Genomic DNA, 21,737 nt, shown 5'->3' on the forward strand with positions numbered 1-21,737 from the left:
TTGGCAGCACTGGGCTTGATTTAAAATATGTACTTGTGCATTATCATGGTATCGTACTGATATAAAAAATCAATTGGTGAATGTAGACAGAAAGGATTGATTAACTGGTCTGACTCCTTTTATATACTGAGACCTTTTTCTTTCTTTTTTTTCAAACATAATAGATGTCCCTGCCATTGGAGCTGTAATAAAGTCTTTCACATTACATTTACTGATTACCTTCTCCACTTAGAGTTTGGCAGGGACTTCACCCAATTATGAAAAATGAATTTTAGTTTTCATTGTATTTGACTTTGATAGAAGGTAAGAAATCTTGCATAAATCATGTGAAGTCGCCGCCTTTGCTTCACGGGTTGGCAGACTACGACTGGGACAGGGGACCCGGGGACCCCGTCAGCTGGTTCCTGCAAGATTTGTATCTATTTTGGGAGCAGTTTGCTAGTCAGGTGGCTGAGATGTGAGTCGTGCATTACCTTAAACTCTTGCCTCTGTGGTGTGGGTTAGAATAGAAATGGGAAGCAAATTGTGTAACAGATATATGAGTCAAAGCCCTATTGGACACAGTACGCATCAGATATGGCTGTTTTGTTTATGGACTTTGAAAATAATTAGTTTAGAACTTAATCCTATAAAATATAAAGTGTAGTGTAATTTAAGTCAGGTTTGACTGTCCTCCATCCAGGTGTGCATTAATGTATTCTGAATAGTCACTGATAAGTAACAGTCATAAATCCTTACAGGGCTCATGCACGGGCAGTGAAACAAAACTAGTGTGCACACGAACTATGATGAATAATTCAGTGTTGTGCATATTTGTGATATTTCTGTCACTCGCACACCGCTGCTTCTTATTTACGAATAGTGTCTGTTACATGGCAATAATTATCGCAATAAGTAAACACAAATATTTAATCAGCCAATCACAGGGCAGCAACTCAGTGCATTTAGGCACACAGATGTGGTCAAGACGACCTGCTGAAGTTCAAACTGAGCATGAGAACGGAGCTGAAGGTGATTTAAGTGGCTTTGAGTGTGCTGTGGTTGTTGGTGTCAGATGAGCTGGTGTGAGTATTTCAGAAACTGCTGGGATTTTTTCCTACACAACCATCTCTGGGGTTTACAGAGAGTGATCCAACAAAGAGGAGATGTCAAGTGAGCGGCGGTTTTTTGGGTGAAAATTGCTTGTTGATGTCAAAGGTTGAAGGAGAATGGCCAGACTGCTTCAAGCTGTGAAGATGACAGTGGTAACTCACATAACCACTTGTTACAGCCAATATGTGCAGAAAAACATCTCTGAAATCAAAGCTTCTCAGAATCTCTTGGGATGGATCTGTAGCTATGAATATCTTTCAAGGTCTCATCTGGCTTGTGTGCATCTGATGAGCTCATTTTTTGACAGACCTCATCCGTCTCATTTATGTAGCCCAGTACCTAAAAACCTAACGAACTATCAATGCCGGCCAACGGAGAGTGCGCTCCAAATCTTCACCAGAGCACTGTGGCGTGGACCAGATCCTCACAGAAGACATCCTGATGGATGAGATTATAAATTAAATGTAATCTGTTTGTTGGATTTGATCCACAGGCTGCATCCCTTTATTCAGAGGGATGTGGAGACGTGTTTATTTGCCCCAGTGCCATGATGGTATACTTTATGGCTGGATGTAGTTTATGTGAATGTGTGTATGTGTGTGTGGAGGGGTGGGCACTTGGAGGAGCGCCGCACCATACTCATGCTGTCAGGGTGAAATATCGCTGCACTCTCTCTTGATTGCTGTGTACGGTGCTTCAGCCCTATTCATAAAAATGCAATTCCATGCAGTACTGTGCCTGACTTGACAAAATAAACTACGACATTCCAGAGAGGCAGATTTAAGATGTAAAAGAGTGGAGCGATTACCCATCTCAACCTCTCAATTACACCATGCATACAATTCAGGACAAGCATGTAATTTCAAATAAATAAAGAAATGGCATCAGCATCAAATAAAATACAATATTTCAGTTCACATCGTGATAAATATTGTTGTCAGTGAAAACTACAATCTGGAGTTGTGAGGAGATGTTTTTGTGTGGAGACGCCGATGGAGAGCAACAGAGTCAAGTTATGAAAAGTTAGCCCTCTTCCAGCTGATCAAAAGACAGACTTTTTTTTTTTTTTGTAGCTATGAGATAAGCAAGTGTAATATTTGCTTAAATATACAAGTCTTTGTGCTCTGCAGTCTTAGCTGAGTGTCATGACATGCTACGATTCAGCTGTCAGTGCAGTGGTAGGAATGTTGTTATTGTTGCGCTGGGAAGAGTTTGAAATTTTGACCTAATGCTGGGAGAGTCGGAGATTCCCCCTGAGGGAGGCATAAACGTCTGTGCAAATATTTCAGCCTGGACCAGCGTGGCGGATGGATCGAACAACATGCTGACGTGAGCAAACCGCAGACCCACTAGCATGGCTGAAAATGTCAAAGAGATAAGAGCAAGTCTGAAAAGATGCAAACTTCCATTGTACGTACACACACACACACACACACACACACACACACACACACACAGAGGGCAATAACTTTGCCAAAGCGCTTCCTGTAAGGCAAACATTAATGCTAAAAATAAACATCTGTGGCTCAGAGCGTGGACAGATCGATATTCTGATCATTTCAATGTTCATGTAAACTGGTAATTATTTTCATTAATGATATCTTAAAGCTAATGAGTTTTAATAAACGAAATAGCTTTAAAGTAATACGATCAAGCTTCACTAATGCAAGATGTTTACTTCTTTATCTACCACAACATATAGTTGAACATTAAAAATCTGGATTAGACTGGATTAAAATAAAATAAACACTTATTTGTCCCCAGGAGAAAGAAAATTGCCAGTAACAGGATACATAGTGGAAGGGAATGACAGCTGCTCATACACAATGATTTACAGCCTCCTAAAAAACCTCACTATGCCTCTATTTCCTGTTCAAAGAGAATAGCATTAAAGCTGATGAAGGTGGAGAGGAGATGTATTCTGCAGGGCATTAGTCTCTCTGACTTGAAAGTGAAGGCGTACCTGGCGTATTCTCACTGTTTATGAAATGCCAGACTTCACTTTGACCTCAGCATTTTGCAGATTTTTAGTTGGGTTTGCACGCGGCCACATGCTGTTTGCAGCTACCTAACCCGTTTCCAACCTACAAACTTACTATCACTTGCTTACAGGCTTTCAGTGCAGGACATTTTCTTCTTCTTCTTCTACTTTTTTTTTACTTGCAGAAGCACCTGCTTAAACCGGCCCACTGCAGTCTACTGAGCTTCCTGTCATTTCCTTTCAAAACAGGAGAATGTGATGTGAGGATGTGAGTGCTGTGGTCAGGTCCCCGGTGAGCTCTCCTTGCAGAGCAATGGCGTGAGAGATGGCTCCATGACAATGCTGCTTCCTGGCAAAGTTGATTTTTTTTTCCTGTGCCTGGGAGGAAATTGACTGCTTAACACCGGTTTACAGGCTGCAGAGAGGTTAGACATTGCAAAAATGGCCTGAGTGCGATAATGTGCTGGAACCACTGTGCTGGTCTCGTCTGTGGTGGAGGTCTCCATGCCAACCGCTGCACACTGGGTACAATACAACTGTGCCTCCAAGGTCTGGGAGGGTATTTTAAGATCTCGTAACATATGCTCATTTTGTTCCTGTGGTGTTGTTAATATTTATTACGACACCTTCATTTAGCCCTTTGCTGCGGCGTGAAGATTTCAGACAGCCTCATTTTTCACTTCTCCACCAGAGCTGCTGCACTACACATCGAGGCAAGTGTAAGTTTACAGGAGTTACATTTTCGGTGGAGTAGGAGCTGATTTTTATTTTATACTCAGCAGTTTTCTCCAATTCCTTTTCAAGATGAAGCCTCTGGAAACTGTACCAGCCCTACTTTTCGCTTTTTATACAACCTCTCCACTTTCTCATCCTCCTTTTTTTTTCTTTCTTCTCCCTCAGCACCGGGGGAAGATGAAGCACTCGAGTTTGCTAGAATCTGTTTCCCAGCAGCGGCCCGAGCTTTAAGATGGATCGAGGGGATTTGCATGGGGCGGGGTGGAGAGTTAGTAAGACATGTGAGAGAGAACAGGAGAAATGTTACTGCTGAGGCGCAGCAAATGAGGGCTGTAGAGAAGAGAGGAGAGGAGGGGTAGGAGGAGTGAAAAGGGGGCACACTCACGCAGATCAGAAAACAACAGTCCTGTCCTATGCCCAGAGGACAGACGCTGCCATCTACTTAAGCTGAGAGTGAGAGGGGAAGAGGGAGGATTGACTTTTACCTGATGTAGAAGCTGCACTCACCCCTCGCCACCCCTCTCTTCTATCCAGCCTGTCTGGAGCCGCAGAGGACTGTCAGCCCGTACAGACGAAGCACAAGATCAGAGTGCTGGCAGAGCAAGTGTGCCTACAGCTCTGCGTTACCTGCTTTACCACCCTGCAATCGCTCTCTCGCCCCACATGCACACATTCACAGAACTTTCTCTCGCGCGCGAACACTTACATGCTGACAAGCAGGCTGGCAGGCAGGCAGGAACACACACACATACACTCCCCCCCTCCCATTATTATCTGTGCGGCGAGCAGTTCTGCTCATTTTGGTGCGAGCAGCGAGGGGCTGCATTTTGCTCCTCAGCAGCAGCAGCAGCAGCAACAACAACACAGGACGGGTCCAGAGAAGAGCAGTCACCACCAGAGATCAGTCAGCAGCTGCTCCAACTGAAGGCAAGCCCTTGTCTCTTGTTCTCCTCATTCATTTTCCTTCTTTTTCCCATCTGAATGTGACGCAGTGATGCTGACCTTCCCTTTCCCCATTCTCTCCCCCCACTCTCTTTCTCCTCAGCAGCGTGGGCCAGTGGGACAGCCATGGAGGACACCCTCACCTGCAGCCATGCCACTTTCTCCCAGGTGTTTGGACGCCAGGGACAGCTCATGCAAGCCAGTGAGTTTCACTCTCTCCATATTCCCCCCCCCCCAAAAAAATCTTTAATCACATGCATGCCTTACATCCACCCTCAGCAATTCCACACAATCGCATCCTGAGTCTTACTGCTGTTTTAATTCATCTGACCCTTGGAGGCGCATCAATGAGATTGCATTATCACGGCTTAAATCTTGCACAAAGCAGAGAGTTTTCAAAGAGATGACAGGAAAACAAAACTGGGTTATCTTTTCACACGTTACGGTGATGTTAAAGGAAAGAAGCAATCTTATATTTTTCCTTTTTTTTCATCCTTGACAAACTGTGTGACTGTCATTGTGGTGCTGCCCAAGTTTCTGAGCAGCAGGATTAACTTGTGCAGCACTTGTGTTATAAGGAGGTGGCTTCAAAAGCTTTTTGGACAGCATGCGGGATTAACCCGGGACTGTGGCTCAGCTGTGTTGGGAGTTACACTTTGCTAAAAGAGCGCTTTAGAGGTACTTGAACACAAAGAGAAACTGGAAACTGACAGCTTTCTTTACAGACCAGGTGTGCTGGCTAATATTTCTGTATGTTTTTAGTAATTTCTGCAGTCTTAAGTAGCAGATCTGAATGCATACTTTGCAGCACAGTGTTATTCACAGTATGATTGAAACTGAATTTGTCAGGGTGAGACACTATTTGAGGAGCTCTCATAGTTCAGACTGATAGCTAAATTATTAAAAAGGGAATCTATCAAGATTTTCAGGGGTGCAGACACACCGAACACAACCTTGGAGCGCTGCTTATAAAGCATGCTCAAGTGATATCTTATTATGTAACGAACATGGTCAGAATACATATTTCCCCCAAGAGGAAAAATAGAGCAGAGATCGACTTGTCTCCACAATCAAAGTGTCAGCTGCATCCTCCCATAACTGGCCTGGTATTTCTCCTCATAGAGTCATGCAGCGAGAACTTAGTCAACGCCTTTGATGCCTTCGCTCAGCCTTAAATGCATAGCGATTCTTCACACGGTGTTATGAAGGATAATGAGGAGAGCCCGGGTGGATTTCAAAACAGATGTGCCTTTATACTACGTATCGGGTTTGTCACATCAATTTTAAATGCCTTTGTTTCTCGTCATTACCACCTGCAGAGAGGGGCGTCTGATTAGAGTTTCAAAGCAAGTGTTATTAACACGAGCGCAGCTAAGACAGCACTTAGTGGAGCTAATAATGGAAACACATCAGTCATTTCCCTGTGCTGTAAAATTCATGCTTCTTGACACGTGTTACTTAGCAAGGCTGTGTTGCAGGAGTTCATCTGCTGGGATTTTTGAATCATGGAGTTATTTGGGAAGATAGATATGCAGATGTGGTGCAGTGAATTGTACTTGTCTTTACACGAGAGCACTCTTTTATAAATAATGCAATTTGTTTGAATGCATCCACGGGCTTGCGTTGATAAGAGCATATTACTGGTGAAGGGGTTGCAGGGTTTTGATTAAAATTTTGCTTCAGACGGGCAGGAGGCTGAAAGCATCTTCATTAAATGAGTGTCTTTAAGAGCTGCTGAGCTGCTGGTCGTCTCTCTGGTTTCAGGTTTTTATGGCAAGCAGAGAATGCACTGGATTAGTGTGCAAACAGTGTGCACAAAACGCCGGATAAGTCCAACATATAATGACAGCTACATGTGTATGCAGATGCAAATGTATGCAGAATACAAATGCTTCATAGCCCTGAAGCAGTAGATTATCTGGAGGGCATCTCAGTATAAAAGGATGTAAACAAGGAGAGGGTGTGTCAGTGCTTATCACATTGGATCATGGATGGCAGCAAGGCAAGGCAAGCCTTCACAATAAAATTCAGTATTTCTTTTCATCATCAGCATACACAGTGGAAAAATTGAATGATAAATAGCAGATTATATTGTGTTGTAGCACATGGCGGTGGATCTCAGCCTTTTTATCATGCAGCATGTAGAAAGTCAATTTATTAGCATGTAATCTGCCAAAGCCTTCGCATACACTGGCTGGCATGCAAAGATTTAAAAAGATTAAATGTTTTTGATGTACTTTTTTCTCAAATATTACTTCACTATTAACAATTTACTAGTGACTCGTGAATTACTAATCATTCAAGACCTCTCCATGAATAGTTACTTTTGTCTGCTTATTAACAAAGGTCCGCCACAGCAGGTAGCACCACCTGTTTGTTTTGGCAGATTATTATTTTTCTTATGCTCGATGCCCTTCCTGATGCAACCCCAAAGGGATTTGTGTCACCTCCCAGGATTTAACGGAGATCTGTGACTTGCTAGTTAAATGTGTAAACCACTTCACTATGAATATATAAAGAAAGACGAGAAATTCAGATTTGTAACACTCAGTTCAGTTCAGTTTCAGTTTTATTTGTCATATGCAAGTTAGCACAGGGTCAACATTGCAATGAAATGTGTTTGACGAGCAGCAGTCACTCAGCAGCATGATACAGTAGGAGAAAATATAATAAAATAAAAAAAAAATAATAAAAAAAATAGAAAAATAGTAAGGAGCAAAATATTAGAGAGACATAGTAAAAGAGAAAAGATGACTAAATATATATGTATCTATAAATATAAATATATGTACACTAGTGATTAAATGAAAATCTTGAAAAGAAATATGACGGGAGGGCAGATGGGATATTGCACAGGAATGAGCAGCAGAAAATTACAGTATTGCACTTTTAAATATAAATATCAATAACAATAAAGTGAAGTGACCAGTGCAGATTAAACAGAGTACTTGTGAAGCTGCAGGGTAGCTTCTGAGTGCTGTGTTGTGTGTGTTTAAGTGTTGTGGTTGAAGTGTCGTATGGCTTGGTGGTCTATCACTATCACACAATGTGGAAACACTGATTGATGGGATATTTCATCATTTGCAGGGATAATGTTAACTTTTTGAGCATCTTAAAACTTTGAATCATTAAGATTCGTAAGGCAGGTCAAGATTTGGCATTAGATACTTTCAGATAAGAGCTCATAAATTCTCTGACTCTGTAAACCTGAAAAGCCTGGAAACGCTCAGCAACCTTTCCATATAAAAATGCAGCTTCTCGGCGGCCACTGGCTGTAAAGGCTATAAAAAAGATATCAAAGTGCCTCCAGCCTGCAATTTCCACTGCCTGAAATGCCATTAATGCATGTGAAAGTCACAATGTGGATTTGAAAGAACAAGAAGACTTCACGTCTGCTGGGCAGAAAATAGAAGCCACCCGTGAGTGTGAAGCAGCTGTACGAAGGTTTAGCTGACGCAGCAGCGTCGTTGTATCATTCCACTGTGCAGGGTTGATGCACAAACATCAGAGAGGGAAATGCTACCTACATCCTCATCACGGAAATCAAATGCGGAAATCTGTAAAGCAAAATTATTTGGAAGCAAATTTTGTGGACAATTTTAATTAAAACTGTGGCGACGATCACCAAAGGTTTGCTCAGAGAGAAAAGATGAAGATGCCAATTAATAATTATGGGGTTGGAAACAATTAGAAGCACATTGCAGTGACATAGCAACACATTTCCCTGATAAATATCATGCAGTTTCATAAATATTACAAAAGATGGATGTAGTCACTTTGACGTCAGGCATTTTGAAGCTTCGGGTTTTGTGATGTCAGAGGTCACCTTATACACACGAAAGGGTGGAGCGCGAAGTTGTCAGCATTTATAACAAGCTTCCATAGGTTTTCCCTTTGCTGCAAGCAGAGACTTTTAACAGCTCTCACACATCCCTACTTGAACATCGCTAAAAATTTGTGGTTACATCTCAACATGTTACACAGGGTGTTCTCATCATCTACTATTTTTCTTTAATGAAGGCACAAATATTTGAAGAAAGGACGATCTTTAACATCTGCTATACAGGCTATATTTGCTTCTTTTCACCTCAAAAATCAGCTAATCTCTCATAGCGTGAGCCATATTCTCTTTCTAGTTGATGTTATTTTAATACTGTGACCTGAACAGACGCCACACACACCCAGAAATATCTTCTTTCTTCTTCTTTCTTTGTTTCCTGTCTCAGTTTCACTCAGCTCATTTTGTTTGACCATGAGAACTCTCACGAGTTTGGTATGATGTGTTTCCACTATCCAGTTCTACTTGATTGGGCTTCAATGAATGGGTTAATTGTCAGTGTGGGTATAATTACAGATTAGATTAGAGACTAATCTAACAGATATGCAAATCACAGTTCCAGGCTGTTGTCTTTTGTTGTAATGAGCTGGATTTGGTTAAATGCATAGTGATTTTTTTCATAGGAAAAAAAGATAAAATGACATCCAGTGAGAAAACACTTTTTGGATGACGAACAAGAGCTGTTAGTATACAAGTACAGCAGGATTGTAAAATTAGGTGTTTTATAATTTGCGTCATTATGAGATAAAAAGTCTCTCCTCCTCTGCAGATCAGCAGAAGTGTGAAGTGCAGACAACATGTAAAACTGCAGCAAGTCTGTCCTTTTGTTCCAACAGCAAATTTTCCACTTGTGCTTCTAGGTAGAGCGTTAACTTTTCCCTGAATAAATGACAAGTGAAGCCTCTGTTTCGCAGAGCTGCATGCATTATTCACTACATTCTTAACCTCTTTGTGTTGCCTCTTCACTCTCCTCCCCCCCCCCCCCCCCCCCATTTTTGCTTTTACAACATTGCTTCCAAAGTTGTGGACACGGTGGGGAATTAAAAAGATAACGCAGCAATTGGTGAATTGTTTAAACCCCATTTTTGCCTGAAAATGGCACATAAACCTTCGACATCGAAGCTCATTTGATTATTTTAGAAAAACTACTGGTGGATTCTGAATCGATCGAATTAGCAACAAGACATTTAAAAATGACAGGAGCAGGTTTACCACCGTGTTGCATCATTTCTTCTTGTAGTAACACTCGTCGTTAAATGCTTTTGCATCTGGGAACTGGAGTAATCAGTCGGCCTAGTTTGGAAAGTGAAACAGATTTTCATTCTAGGGTGATATAAGATTTTGGTAAATTAACAATTCGGAGCATCTCAGAAATTCAATTCTGGTCATGGGGATGTTACGTTTCAGTAGAAATATTTCATCACTCATCCAAGTGACTTTCTCAGTCTCCCCTTGGATGAGTGATGCAATGTTTTTCCCACTGAAATGTTACATCCCCATGACCAGAATCAACTCACTGGGATGTCCCTACCTGCATGACTGAACATGCATCAAGACTATTCAGGGCCACCTTTGTTGTATTTTTTAATATTCTATCTGAATATATATCTATCTGATACAGATATATCCAGATATTTTCAGTGGGTGATCAGAGGTGGACTGTTTTACTACACACCCATGGTATTACACACACACACACACACACACACACACACACACACACACACACACACACACACACACACACACACACACACACACAAATGTATATATGAGGTATATATATATAAATATATCTGCTTCTACTGACTGCTGGCTTGCTCTCACGAGCTCATTGGATTCCATCATGATACTGTGCAACTAGTCCGGTCGTGAAATTTTCCTCACTGCTAAATATTCCGCAGTCAGCTGTTAGTGATATTATAAAAAAGTGGAAGCGATTGGGAATAACACCCATTCAAACATAAAGTGGTAGGACACAGAGCAGGGTCAGCAGATGCTAAGATGCTCAGTGCCAGAGTTGCAAACTTTCTGTAGTCAGCCACTACAGGCCTCAAGAACAGTGCATAGAGAGATTCAGGGAAGGGGTTTCCAGTTTGACCAGTCTGGGTTTGGCGGTTTCTAGGAGGTCCGTACTTGCTTGACTGCATTTCACCAAATGTTTGGTGGAGGGCAATTATGGTGTGGGGTTGTTTTTCAGGAGTTGGCGTCAGCCGATTAGTTCCAGTGACAGGAACTCTTAATGTTTATGCTTCCGAGACATTTTGGACAATTTCATGATCCCAACTTTGTGGGAAAGGTTTTGGGATGGTATCTTCTTGTTCCAACATGACTGCGCACCAGTGCGCAAAGCAAGATCCATAAAGACATGGATGAGTGAGTTTGAGGTGGAAGAAGAGTCCTCACCCTCAACCCGACAGAGCCAGGCCTTCTCGTCCAACATCAGTGTCTGATCACAAATGTGCTCCTGGAAGAACATAAAAACATCATATATCAGATTCCTTTAGATTAGGAATGGGATGTCAATCAATTTCAACTACATGTGACAGCAGAAAATATTTTTGGCAATATCGTGTATGTGGTGCCAGCTTATATATTCTTGAGCATTACTGGGGCCTTCATAGATGTGCAAGTTATCCATACCATGCAAACCAATACACTGGATGGTTCTTTCCTCTTTAGCCTGGAGGATTGTGTCTTCCATACAGTACTGTTTTTCCACTTCACCTCAGTCCCAAAGAATGTAACAGGTTTTCTGGAACTTTTCTGCGTAATGCATTTGCAGATAAAGCAGTGAACTTTTAATAATTATGAAATGTGTTCCTGAGCTCATGCAGTGATTTCTGCTTTGCAATCTTGTTGATTTTTAATGAAGTGCTGCCTCAGGGATCGACGATCACGACTATTCAATATTTGTTGTTGGCCTTGCTTACCGAAGTTTCTCTGGATTTTCCAAATGTTTTAATAAAATTATGAACTGCAGAAGCTGAAATCTCCAAATTCATTGCAATTTTATATTTAGAAAAAGATCCTCTGAAAATGTCTTACTATTTGCAAACTATGTGTGAGTTTAGGCCACTTGGTGTTTTTTAAGCACTACACAACTTTTCCAGTCTTTTGCTGCCCTTCTTCCAACTTTTTTGTCAATATTTCCTGCAGGAAATGGGAACAAATTTTTCAAAAAACAATAAAACCTTTCATTTTCAACATTTTCAACATTTGTTATGTTCTCTTCACTTTTAAAAAAAAATTAAATATGAATAAATTACAGAGCAACTCAGCTTTTCTGGAAATAATTCTTGTCCTACTTTTTTCCTTCAAATTGCTTGTGGCAATGAAAAAGCCTCATGAGTGCTATTGCTACGTTTGCATAAATCCCCACAAGCTCAGGCTCTGCTCCTTGCCAGAATGTTGTGTCCTGACACAATGAAGTGGTTTCAGTCACCTTTCTGCTCCACTGGACCAAAGTGATGTGAGGACGGCCACAGTGCAAGGTTGTCTGCAGTGTCGTCCACAGAGTAGGTCCACAGATGTCAAGAGCTGAATATCTTCATCCTTCCTATTGTGGAGATTTATCCCCCTATCTTTGCTAAGAGAGGTCAGGGGACCTCCTCTAAACTCCAGATTTGCTCATCATTGACCATACATTACAAATAACTAACAGTAAATCCAATAAGATAAATACAAAAATTGCCTTATTTTTCATATTCCTGATAAATTAAACACCCTAAACAACACAAACAATGTAATCACTGCTGCTAAATTTGTGTGATACATCCTACACACTTGTTAATATACTCTTACTTACTCTATTGATCCTACTTAACTCCCTGGATATCCCCAGCAGCACTGAAAATCACTTCCTCAGAGTCATTACAAGCCTAATTTGGATCTGCCTACCTATTTTTATCCCTATATTGGATTTAAGTAGCTCAGCAGAGCCGAGACCAGTGGACGTGTCTTAATCTCTTGGTCAGTATATCTGCTATCACAGTGAGCCTCAGGCCAGAGCAGCTGGATCATTCCAGATCAGCCACTCTTGCTAATTCATTAAAGGTTAATTATTAGTTGATGGGATTCACTCATTTTTACAAACCAGGTTTGAAATATGTAGTCCAGTGTTGTGAACTGCACTGTTGTGCATAATTTAGCTGCATAATGCTCCTTAGGTCATTGGGAAAGCAGGAATCACATGCATCTGTATTTGCAGACTTGGCCTCAGGGTGATCAATAATCCAATGGCTGTTCACTTAATGCGGTGTGTGTTCAGACAATCAGTCTGTCTGGAATTAGAGAATATCAACATGTTTGAGTGGTGGGAATTTGCTCATTGGCTGGAGATGGTGTAATTAGTAGATGCTGAACTTTCCCGAGCCATATAGTCTTACTGTAATGCAACAACCAGCAACATTTTATATTCTTTTATTACTTTTTATTATCAGTTTATACTTGAGGCCCTCTGAGGTTGTACTGTATGTACTTGGCAGCAACACAGGATGCTAATGTTTAGCAGGTATGCTAATGCTGTGCGGCGTCCCCTGTTTGAACAGCATGCTGTAGACGTCTGTGAATTGAGGAGACCAGCTGCTGGACTTGGGAGAGAGGAAATGTTGGCCATTCTTGTCTGATATAGGATTCTCAACAGTCCCGGTCTTCTTTGTTATGCTTGTCTTTTCATGATGGGCCAAATGTTTTCGGTTGGTGTAAGGCCAATTCAGCTCCCAGACTCGCTGTTGGAATAGATGCAGTATGTGGCTTAGCATTGTCTTGCCAAAATATGCAAGGCCTTCCTTAAAAAAGATATCGTCTTGATGGGAACATATGTCGCTCTAAAATCTTCATACAACTTTCAGCACTGATGTTGCCTTTCCAGATGTGCAGGCTGCCAATTCCATAGAAACTAATGCACCCCCTACCATCAGCGATGAAGCTTTTTGATCTGAAGGCTGAAAACAAACTGGTTGCTTGCTCTCCTCTTTAGTCCACCGACCCGGGGTCCAGGTTTTTAAAAAAAATATTCAAACTTCAATTTGTCTGACTACATAACAGCTTTCCAGTTTGCCTCAGTTCATTTTAAATGGGTTTTGACCCATAGAAGAGAGTGGCATGATCATCTTCACATGTGGCTTCTTCTTTCCATGAAAGAGCTTTAACTTGTGTTTATGGATGTCACAGTGTTTACAGACAATGATTTCTGGAAGTGTTCTTGAGCCCATGCAGTTATTTCCATAACAGAATCATGCTTTTTTTTTTAATCCACTGCTCACTGAGGATCTAAAGATCACAGATTGATCCAATATTGTCCCTTGCACACTGAGATTTCATCATATTCTGGTGATATTATGACATTTTAATTTAATCTCAATTTTAAAGACCATTATTCTGAAATTGTTTGTTCATGCATGCACCTCTGCCTACATTTACTTCTAAAAAAGTCTAGTTAAGAGGCTCTTTTTATGCCCAATCATGTTACTGACCTGCTGCCAATGAACCTAATTAGGTGCAAAATGTTTCTCCAGCTGATTCTTTTTAGTATCACTTACTTTTGTTCCCTTCGTCCCAGCTTCTTTAAGATGTGTTGGTGCCACCAAAGTTAAAATGAGGTAATATCTTTGATGAAATAGTAAAATATCTCAGTTTAAACATTTCATATGTTTTCTCTTATGTGTCTTTGAAATTTGAAACTCATTACATTCTGTTGTTATTTACATTTTACACAGCAAACCAACTTCTTTGGAGTTCGGGTTGTGAGAGGCCAATGTATGAGCATGTAGCATTTTGAGGTTTTCAGTTATACTAAACCAATAAATCTAAGCTTAAGCCTTCACAGTGGGACTTGTTATGGTTGCCATATCCATCTTTATTTGAAGTCTGTATACTAAACATGTAACGACCAGTCACATGATTATGACAAACGTGGACAAATTTAAAATGTAATTTAATTGTCATGCGTCTACAAAACCTGTGTAAGGTTGATGGAAAAATGCAATAAACTCATCTCATTTTATTAATTTTTTTCACGACATCTGATGTGTATATACCCTACCGCGAATGTAGTGTAGTTTGGTAATACCAAGTCACCAGAGTTTATCACTGAAGGAACATGCAAATCATGCAAAATATATCAAAACTCTCAAATTCATGTTGTAATAATCCCTTTTTAAATGTTTAAAACTATAGTGAGCCACAAACTATGGTGTGGATTTGCATTTCAGGCCTGAAGAAACTGGTAAAAAAAATAATGGAGGGAAAAAGCTGCAAACAGGTAACATTTTTTTTTTGTCAATTACTGACTTCCAAAGTAAAAAAACATGTTATGTATAACTCAGGCTTTTATATGCCTTTCAGAAAGAAGGTAGTGCTTCACTTTCCAGAGCAAAACTAGTTCCAGCCTGGATGTTGCTTTGTTATTTCAGGTTGTAGCAAAACCGATTTATTCCTGCAATACCACAAACCCCTGTGTTTCCATGTCTCCCGGACAAAGTGCTTTGCTGTTTGTACAGTGTTTCATTTTGTAAGGATTTTAGTCATTTCTCACACTTTGAATTGATGCATCTCTTGCTCTCTTTTGCCTAATCTGCTCTGTCTCTCCCTGTTGCTCTCTTGCAAAAACACATGCACGCCCTCACAGGAAACACGGGGTTATTGCAAAATTTTAAGTGGATGCACATAAGCTGAATACTGTGCGCTCAGCGAGCACATCACTTGGATTTAATAGTCACTCATCTCCACCACTTTAAAGCGGCTAAATTTGTCACTGCTCGATCTCCTGTGTGCACACACTGAAGTGCCAGGAGAGTGTTTAAGATATGAACAACAGCAGATTTCACAGAGAAGCTAATCCTGCTCATTTTGGCATCTGTATGATTACTGTGTGCATCCTTTCTCTTCTTTTTTTAAACTGTTGTGGCTGCACATATCTGTCAAAATGGATTTTCAAGTTCCAAACAAGGTAAAAACACACAGTGAAGTTGCAAGTGGTGGACAGAAAAACAAAACAACAAAACACTCAGCACTGCTCGGATGAAAAATGATATTAATATATTTGTACACCTAGAGAGCATTTTCTGATTTGCCGTTTACGTCCCTCCCGTGGTTTCTGCATCATTGAGCTCTCTGCCTGAGTGCTGAATGTGCATATCTGCCTCAGCACAACCACTACATCTGGCCTCTTTTCCCCTCTCCTTCTTAGTTACACAAACGCTGAGCTGCTTCCCAAAGCATCAGTGTTCATCTCATAATCTTGTCATAATCCACCACAGAGAAGACAACGAAACAGAAAGAGAAGGAGACACAGTGGCACAGCAGCTACAGCACAATGTTCACATGGAAAACTTATAAGTATATGTAGTATGTATGTATTTCAAAAAGGAAAAAACTAAACAAAAAGGGGGGTGTAGATTAAGAAAAGTGCCACTTTGACAGATATAAAAACCCAGCTGGAAATGTTTCATAATTTATGATACAGCTCGGAAAGATAGTAATGTCACAAGGCAACAACAAAAGGGTGAGCACACTGTTCAGCAGCTTAATTTATGAAGCAAACTTACATACAAAACTAATGATGTGCGCAAATCAGTAAGATCAGCGGCATAGGATGTGCATGAGTGGAAATGTGTGTGAGAAACCTAAGAAATGCAAATTTGACGCATGACATAAGCAATTATGATGAGCCCTGATAAATCCCCCAAGGGACCTACAATTACTGCCGTGGTCTATTTTGGCATCTAATGATACGAAGTACTAAACTAAGTATAAATTTAGAGGTGATCGTGCTTTTGCTGTAGCTGCTCCAAAGTTGTGGAATGATCTGTCCTTGCATGTTAGGCAGGGCTCATCTCTTTCTGAGTTTAAAACTCTTCTTAAAACATATTTATTCGCTGAAGCCTTTGGCACTCTTTAAGGGGTTGACTCAATATTTTTTAACATGTTTTATTTTATTTTATTTGGCTTATGCTTATCTTATTTTATAATAAATGCTTTGCTTATGCTATTTGTATATGTACAGCACTTTGTGAACCCTGGTTTCATGTTAAAGTGCTTTATAAATAAAGCTGGTATGGTATGGTAAGTAAATACAGGGTCATTGTTACCGTTACCAGTACTGATACTTTTAACCTATAACGGCAGCTTATGTAGGAGAGACCAGCGTGTCATGATTCATGACATCACCACCATCAATTTGCAATTTGTGCTTTTTACTTAAGAATAACGATTTAACACAATAAAAACACACCTTTCAGTTTTTCATGTATTTTGAAACTTGGTATTTTGGATAACTTTAGTGTAGATGTGGCTGTCTCTAAAGCACTTTGGGTCAGCTTCTGTTGTTTAAATGTGTTATAGGCTAAAAATAAAATAGACGTGACAATTAACACAAAAATGTTAAGGTATTTTTCATAGTGTACATTTCCTAAAATAAAATAAAATAAAATAAATAAGTGGGTTATATACTGAACTTAGATGCTAGAAACCAGGCATTGATCCTATTATTGATACCATGATTACCAGCATTTGTATCAATATTATCAATATATGGAGCGATCCACCCACCTCTACATGCAACCTTTTCTTCTGTATACTGTGTATTTGTGAGTTCAGGCAGGGGTCGTCTCAGCAAATACTAACCTTTTCCATTTAGGCTTCCCACTCCTCGGCACTCACAGCACCGTCGGCCAAAAGAAGAATCTGGTGTACTCTGAGTCTGTATAAATATGCATCACTAGTTAGTGCAGGCGCTCCTGTGGTGATGAAATATAGCCGATTCTCCCGGGTTCCTCTCTTTAACATGCAGGGCACGCCATTAAAGGATGGAGTGACACTGCATACTGCATGTATATCTGTGCTAAAGACAGTTTTCACTGGATTCGCTCCCTGCATGTGATCAGAAATTTAAAACATGCAACATCTGGAAGCTTTTCTCTACTAAAAAGAGGCTTTAGTTTCTGTCGTCACCGCTGAGAAAAAGTAGCACTTTTTGGTAACTTTCAGAGGGTTCAGTGATGTTTTGACACTGTAAACACTAATGAGAAGAACCATTGGAGCCTACGCCTTGTTAATCCGATATTCTCCTGAGCTGAGACGCTCCACTGTACATGTGATTTGCCACCAATTTAGGAAGGAGCAGCATTTTCAATGCCAACAGTTTCTTAAGATGTCTACAAAGTGTGGCTCAAAGAAAGGAGTCGGGTTCACTTTTCCAGAGCTCGCGATAAGCAGCTCTCATTGTGAAACACCATTACACTGTGGGACAGAGTTTACATGACGGCTGTGAAATGAAGAGTGTGTGTACGTTTGTCGAATAGCGCGTCTCCGTGTCCGCCACCACAGTGATATCAGGCTCAGTGCCTGCTTTCTACACATGCCCCTGGATAATATGTCTTAATGTCTGTGAGAGTCACACATGTGGCCTGTGCTACATTAGCCGGCCACGTAAGACACGTAATCTTCTTATAAAGGTCCTGGGTGATTTCTGCATGAGTCTGCAGAGCTGTCCGTTCTAACTTGTATCTTTCTCAGATTGAAGCAGAGAAGTGAAGGTAAATCATTCAAAAAACACTGGTAAAAATTTAAAAAATTATGTGTGATCATGTAAACATTTGTGGTATCACAGTGCATCTGTGATTCCTCACCCACTGTGACATCCAGTGGGGAAAATAACACCACTCCACAGGCTTCACCTTTGACCTTTGTTAGCCACCAAAAATCAATCCCGTGACTTTTATAGCCATTTCAGATGTGAACGTTAGGCTGTCAATAGGCTAATTACTTATTTGATTAGTAGTTGCAGCTTTGGCGTTCAATTCTTGATAGCACGTTTTCTTAATTCTGAGATATTTATTCATATGCAAAGGGAGAAACAATCTTTAGTCACCCTTCTTATTTAGCTGGAATAATAGGAATTAGGCACAGTGTTCTTTGGAATGCCTTTTGGATGATCCCGCTCTTCTTCAGTTAAGTTGAAGTCAGGGCTCTGGTGAGGCCGATTCATGACTGATAGTATTCAATTTTGTGTTTTTATGTCCAGGTATGCTTTTACTGCATTGGCAGTGAATTTGGGATATTGTCATGATGAAAAATGAAGCTCTTGCCAATCAGACACTTTCCAGATGGTATTAAAACTGATGGTACCTTTCTGCATTCATAGGTCCATCAATTTTTAAAAATCTGCAACACTACTGGCTGACAACTCACTGTTGTACCTCCTGTGTTCATGCTATGAAAAAACTATTTGAAAAAAACTACTATCATCACTCCATAAGACCCGTTGCCACAGACTTTCAGTTGAGTTCTTGTGTAATGGGGCGTACCTCAGCCCTGTTTTCCTTCGTTAAGAATGGCTTCTTGACAGCCGCCCTTAAACTGAGATCATGTCTGATGAAGCTTCAGTGAACGCTAGCTGGATCCACTGCCAGATGCAACTCTCAGATCCTTCATCAGGTCTTCCCTGGATTTTTTCCCCATTTCTTTCAGATACTGTTCATGTGCTGCAGATAGTTTTTCAGCTTTGCCACATCTTCTTTTGTGCTCTTGTTCTGTTTCACCAAAATGTTTAACGACACATTGCACACATTGGAAAGATATGCCAAGTATTAACTCTTTGGAATCACCTTTTTGGTGCAAAATTACAATTAAAATTAAAATTATACGTAGACACAATACTGGTTCATACCTTGAGTTAGGTGCCTTTTTTATGCTTGAATGATTCATAGGTCAGTGTCAAGTGGCTAAACAAACAAAAAAATTATTCAGAAAACAGTCAGGTACAAATACTGCACTGAAAATGAGTGAAAAAGTAGCCAATGTCCAAAGAAAAACTCTGAAAGACCTTCAGAAAGGATGGAGAACTGTTCCTTAAGACCACTTTAGAAACCTACAAGAGTGTCTGGGTCTTTGAAAGGAAAATATAAAGAAATGAGGGGTGACTCAAGACGTTTACACAGTACTAGTATGTCTAGAAAACTAAAACTGCACATGTAAACCAAAGACAATGAACACTGCAGTGATATCTTAAAACAGGACTTGCAAATGCAAAAATGCAACCTAACGTGACCTTTATAGCACAGTCTCTTAAGATCAGTTTGTATAAACCACTTACTTTGTCCCTCTTCTTGCTACCAAACATATGGACAGAGGCAAGATCAGAGATGCTGAACACATATTAGAAATCAGAGGCTTCCTCTTAGTTATGGATCAGCAATGATGTCAAATGGTTTCTGCACCACAATTCTGATGTCATTTCGGTCAAAGCTGTCCTCCACAGACGTGCACTTGAAGAGACATGCTCAGCATCATTAAACAGCGCTCAGCTCTCTCCTCTCCAAGCTCACGAGTAGCAGCCATGTGAATATGCAGAACGTACACGTTTTTTGATGTGAGAGGGAAGTGAAAAAGCCCACGAGATGTGCTGGCAACAGTTTTCCCCGCACAGGAATGTCTAACTTGGTAAAAATGTTGAGCTTATGTGCCTTTGAACTCTCCGAGTTGTTTACGTGCGCTGAAACGCGTTAATGAATGATAGCAGTATTACCTGCAGTCTACAGTCAGAGTGGCTCATCTCCTAATAGAAACCTGTTTTGAAATTGAATTTTGAGCATCAAAGTGGCTGATACCGATAATGGATTCAGAACTGTCACCCCCATGTAAGAGCAAATTCCGAGTTCAGATATTTAATCCCCATCTGTCGTACTTCAAGTTGGTGAGTTGTGTGTGCTACCTGCCATTGTGCAGTGCCACAAAAATATGTGGCTCTGACCCACTTTCATCTGCCCTGCGAGACGGGTTCAGACACTTTCTCACAAACAGTCCTAATTGGAGGCAGCCTTGTCACTGGTGCTGCCTGTAGCTCCGGCTTTTCGAAAGTACTCCTGCGTGCAGCTTTGGATTTTGAAATGTCATGTTTGAGCTCTCACAGGTCTGCTCTAACAAGCAATGTTTACCCCGACTGTAAAAAGACGAGAGGATCCCGATTTCCCCTCCATATCTCAGCCGATGCAAGAGTTTCTTCTCTTCTGTCTGCCAGTTGCATCTTCAAAGTTTCTCCTTAAGCTTGTTTTCTTGCTTGGAAACTTTCTACTGAAAGCAGCAGTTTCAAAGTGACTCACCTTGCTTTCCCGGGTCCATTTTGTGCGGTGTCTTTCTAGCTCCTGCCGCATTGTGTTGTGATACTCGCAGCACAGCTGGGGAACTTTTTCAGCTACCAAAACATTACTGACGAGGTTCACACTGAGACCTGTCTTGCAAAGAGGGAAAAGTTTCTCCAACAACAATCACAATGCAGATGCAGTGATTTATTGGTTTAAAGTGTGCTTTTGTTGTTCTCTGCAGCTGCTGTGCCTCCGCTGCTGCTGCTGCTGCTGTGACTGTCTCTTATGCCATTTTTCTCCACCTACACAGCTGAAAACGACATGTGCTTGGGTGATTTTGGGTATGAAGTTTCCAGCCGATGTACAACTAGAAGAGGCACAGTGCAGTGAAGTAGGTGCACTGATAAAATAAATCAAAACACAGAACCACCTGGAGTGCACTGCGCAACAACAAAGTGTATTATATAAGAGAAGCGCTTTAATTTATACACTATTTATACAAGATTTCACTCTCTTTCTCTGCTGCTTTTGCCTTATTAAGGATGCCGAAACCAATTAATCTTTAACCCCCAACTTGAGAACACACATAAGTTCATAGCTACTTGTTCTCTTCACCATAACAGAGACCGTTTAGCAGATTTTAGTGAGCACCGTTCGTTATCTGTAAATTAATTACCTGTGTGTGACCCTCGCGTGTGTGAGTTCCCAAGTGGAAGAATTTGAATGAGAGCCACGATCCTCCGAGTGGTTTCATGAGGTGTTGAAGAGGTGGCCTGAGGCAGATTATCAAAGGGCCATCTGAGGCTTTTATGTTCATCCGACGGCTTGACACTCCCGCTGAGGTTTGTTTTACTAAAGTCTTTGACTCAAAGGAAGAAAAGAGAAACCCACATTGCTCAGTGCTGGTCTGTTGTACTCCTCACTAGGTGGCACACTGATCAAAGTTATGCAAAAGTCAGCAGAGGGCCTTTTACCCGTTTTTTTCCACAGCATTGCGAGCTTTCTGTATAATTAAACTAAGCACCATATTTTTTATTATACATCAGTGGTGAGATTAGAGATA

General features: G+C 40.8%; 1 protein-coding gene across 3 annotated transcripts in view; it reads left to right on the forward strand.

Moving 5' to 3' along the window:
* The first annotated feature begins 4,219 nt into the window (after window positions 1–4,219).
* LOC120714613 (kazrin-like) overlaps window positions 4,220–21,737 on the forward strand; it is a 127,371-nt gene continuing 109,853 nt past the window's right edge. The window contains exons 1-2 of one of the 3 annotated variants that reach the window (XM_040000948.1): window positions 4,220–4,735; window positions 4,857–4,952. In XM_040000948.1, coding sequence (XP_039856882.1) covers window positions 4,877–4,952 — 76 coding nt within the window. In that variant the 5' untranslated portion in view covers window positions 4,220–4,735; window positions 4,857–4,876. The remainder of the gene's footprint in view (window positions 4,736–4,856; window positions 4,953–21,737) is intronic. The other 2 variants (XM_040000939.1, XM_040000956.1) reach the window with 2 other exon arrangements.

The sequence above is a fragment of the Simochromis diagramma genome, unplaced genomic scaffold (assembly GCF_900408965.1).
Source record: "Simochromis diagramma unplaced genomic scaffold, fSimDia1.1 OVJJ01000320.1, whole genome shotgun sequence".
NCBI lineage: Eukaryota > Metazoa > Chordata > Actinopteri > Cichliformes > Cichlidae > Simochromis > Simochromis diagramma.